This window comes from Trypanosoma cruzi, genomic scaffold (assembly GCF_000209065.1).
Source record: "Trypanosoma cruzi strain CL Brener 1047053516675 genomic scaffold, whole genome shotgun sequence".
In the NCBI taxonomy this organism is placed as follows: domain Eukaryota; phylum Euglenozoa; class Kinetoplastea; order Trypanosomatida; family Trypanosomatidae; genus Trypanosoma; species Trypanosoma cruzi.
This window is the reverse complement of record NW_001849407.1, coordinates 77,334-79,497: the sequence shown is the minus strand read 5'-3', so window position 1 is coordinate 79,497 and position 2,164 is coordinate 77,334. Positions and strand designations below refer to the sequence as shown.

At 52.2% G+C, this 2,164-nt stretch overlaps 2 protein-coding genes across 2 annotated transcripts, besides 2 other annotated features; both read right to left on the bottom strand.

Annotated features, from left to right (window-relative positions):
• Window positions 1-1,375, bottom strand: Tc00.1047053508127.9 (hypothetical protein, conserved; the record flags this gene model as incomplete). Its single annotated transcript, XM_797536.1, has 1 exon — window positions 1-1,375. A coding segment is annotated over one exon (1,375 nt), but the record flags the coding sequence as incomplete, so codon positions are not given.
• Window positions 1-2,164: a sequence feature (heterozygous, Esmeraldo-like haplotype).
• Window positions 1,398-1,424: a microsatellite.
• Window positions 1,773-2,164, bottom strand: Tc00.1047053508127.5 (hypothetical protein, conserved; the record flags this gene model as incomplete). Its single annotated transcript, XM_797537.1, has 1 exon — window positions 1,773-2,164. A coding segment is annotated over one exon (392 nt), but the record flags the coding sequence as incomplete, so codon positions are not given.

Genomic DNA, 2,164 nt, shown 5'->3' with positions numbered 1-2,164 from the left:
TATCGATCGGACACTCCCATACAGAACGCCCAGTGAGAAGAACTTCACGATCCATGTAATCAACAACGTTGCTATAATTATGCCGCACAATTTCAGCTAAGTGCTTCCTGGTGTATTCGCTGTATTCGTATTTCCACTCAGGGACGTGCGGCCATTTCATGAGCGTCTCCTCCCGCGCCTTTTCTCGTCGTAGAGCCTCAAGAAATACGGGGTCAACCTTGGCATAAGGCTGGGGCTCACGCTTGTGTTCCACGATACGAATCACTTCAGCCCCGTCAATGGTGGTGACACCGAGTGACTGCGCATACTCAAGACCGTTTCTTCGGTCATACGTGATGTACGCCTCCCATGGACCCTCAATTTCGTCCGGGTGCGTCGGCCGAGGCACCTCCTCAACAGTCGCATAGCGTGGCACTTGCATTGTTATGTTCGGAAAGTAGCCAAGCTGGATGACTGTTCGTGCAAGATACGAGCGACGCTCTGCCTTAATACGCTCCAGTGGGTTTTTCGGTGGCGGCGGCCTCTGCTTGCTCGCTGGCACCGGCAAACGGGCTGCCACAATCGCCCCATCACCAGCCCCACTCGTCTTATCATTCTCGATATCACCACCACCAACAGCACTATTATTATTGCTATTATTGCCATCGTAATCCTCGACGTTTCGGGTAGACATTTCAGCAACGGCGTCATTGGCAAACACACCTGGAGCCAGTTCCACGCTGGCGTAATCGTACACACTGGGCGACGCTGACCAGCGATGGTACTCCTTCACGTCGCTCTTTTCGGCCATGTACTGTGTCCACAGTTGCTCCGCCTCTTCCTTTTTCCGCAGTACCTCGTCCGGCAGCTTCAGCTCCACCCGCACGATCCCTTTGTGAGGCTCGAATACGTCGTAGCGTCCAAAGATTTCCCGCAACCTGTCAGCCTCAACACGTCGGCTGAGTATCACCTTCACGACGACTGTCGGGTCGTGGGCACCCGGCGGTGGCGGCGGTCCCGGCGGAAAGCGGTACACACCGCGCTCCAGCCTTTCCTGGAAGATTGCAGTCGCCTGTGCAGTGGCCTCCGCGTCGCGCTCCTTCACGACACGTTTGATGTTTCGCATCGACTCCTGCACCATCTTGAGCCGCGACGGTGCCGGCATCGCACCGAGCTCCTCTTGGTGACGCAAATACTGCTCCCTCGTGGAGTGCAGCATGTTGCGCTCCTTCAACAGCAAAAACCAGATCTGCTGCAGGTCGGAGAGACTCTTCACGCGAAGGCTCTCAAGCGGCCACGCTCCACCCGGCACCGGTGGCCGCTTGTTGTTGAGAAAATTGTTATCGACAAACTCGTAAAAAGCCGCCGCATTTCTCACAAAAAGACAACGACGCATCCCCTGACAAAATAATCTCTTTTGTGTGTGTGTGTGTGTGTGTGTGTGTCGTGACGAGCCGGTGCGAGTCGTCACCCCACTCCTCCGCTTCGATATCCGCACCCCACTCGGAGATGAGAAAGAAAAACGTTATTGTTGAAAAGACACCAGAGGCAAATTCAGTCCCTCCAAGAGAATACATTCCAAGGAGAAAAGAAAAAACAAGCAAACGCATGCACACAAACAGATGTATTTTTATACTTGTCCAATTTAGGTGTATATTATATATAGAAAGAAAGAACGGTTTTGGGCGCACATCTAAATATAAATAGTGAGAACACTCTTACGTGATGTGAAGCAAAATTGGACACTCAAAATAAACACGGTGATTCTTTTCAGCCGGACTTTATGTAGTTAATTAAGCAAACATCTTTGCGCACATTTTGCGCTCCTTCTCCAACGCCTGTTGTCTGGTTTTCGCAATTTGTCTACGTAGATCGGGTACCGCTGAATCAATTGGCACGTTTCCATCCTTGCTGAGACGCTCCAAGGTATTCAGGTCTGTCTCTGCCGCTCTTAAATCCCCAAGGCAGTGGTTGCAGTGAGCGCGACGTAACAACGCCTTATCGTCATTCTCATGCCCAGAAATCGAGAGTACAGTTGTTGCACACTTCACTCCCTCCGCGTGGCGACCGAGAAAGTAGTTTACAAGGGCCAGATTTTTCTGCAAGGCAACATACAACTCCCATGATTCAGCGAATTGCTCCTCGCTGAGTGGGTGCCGCCTGGCCCCCGCTTTGCCGTTGACTA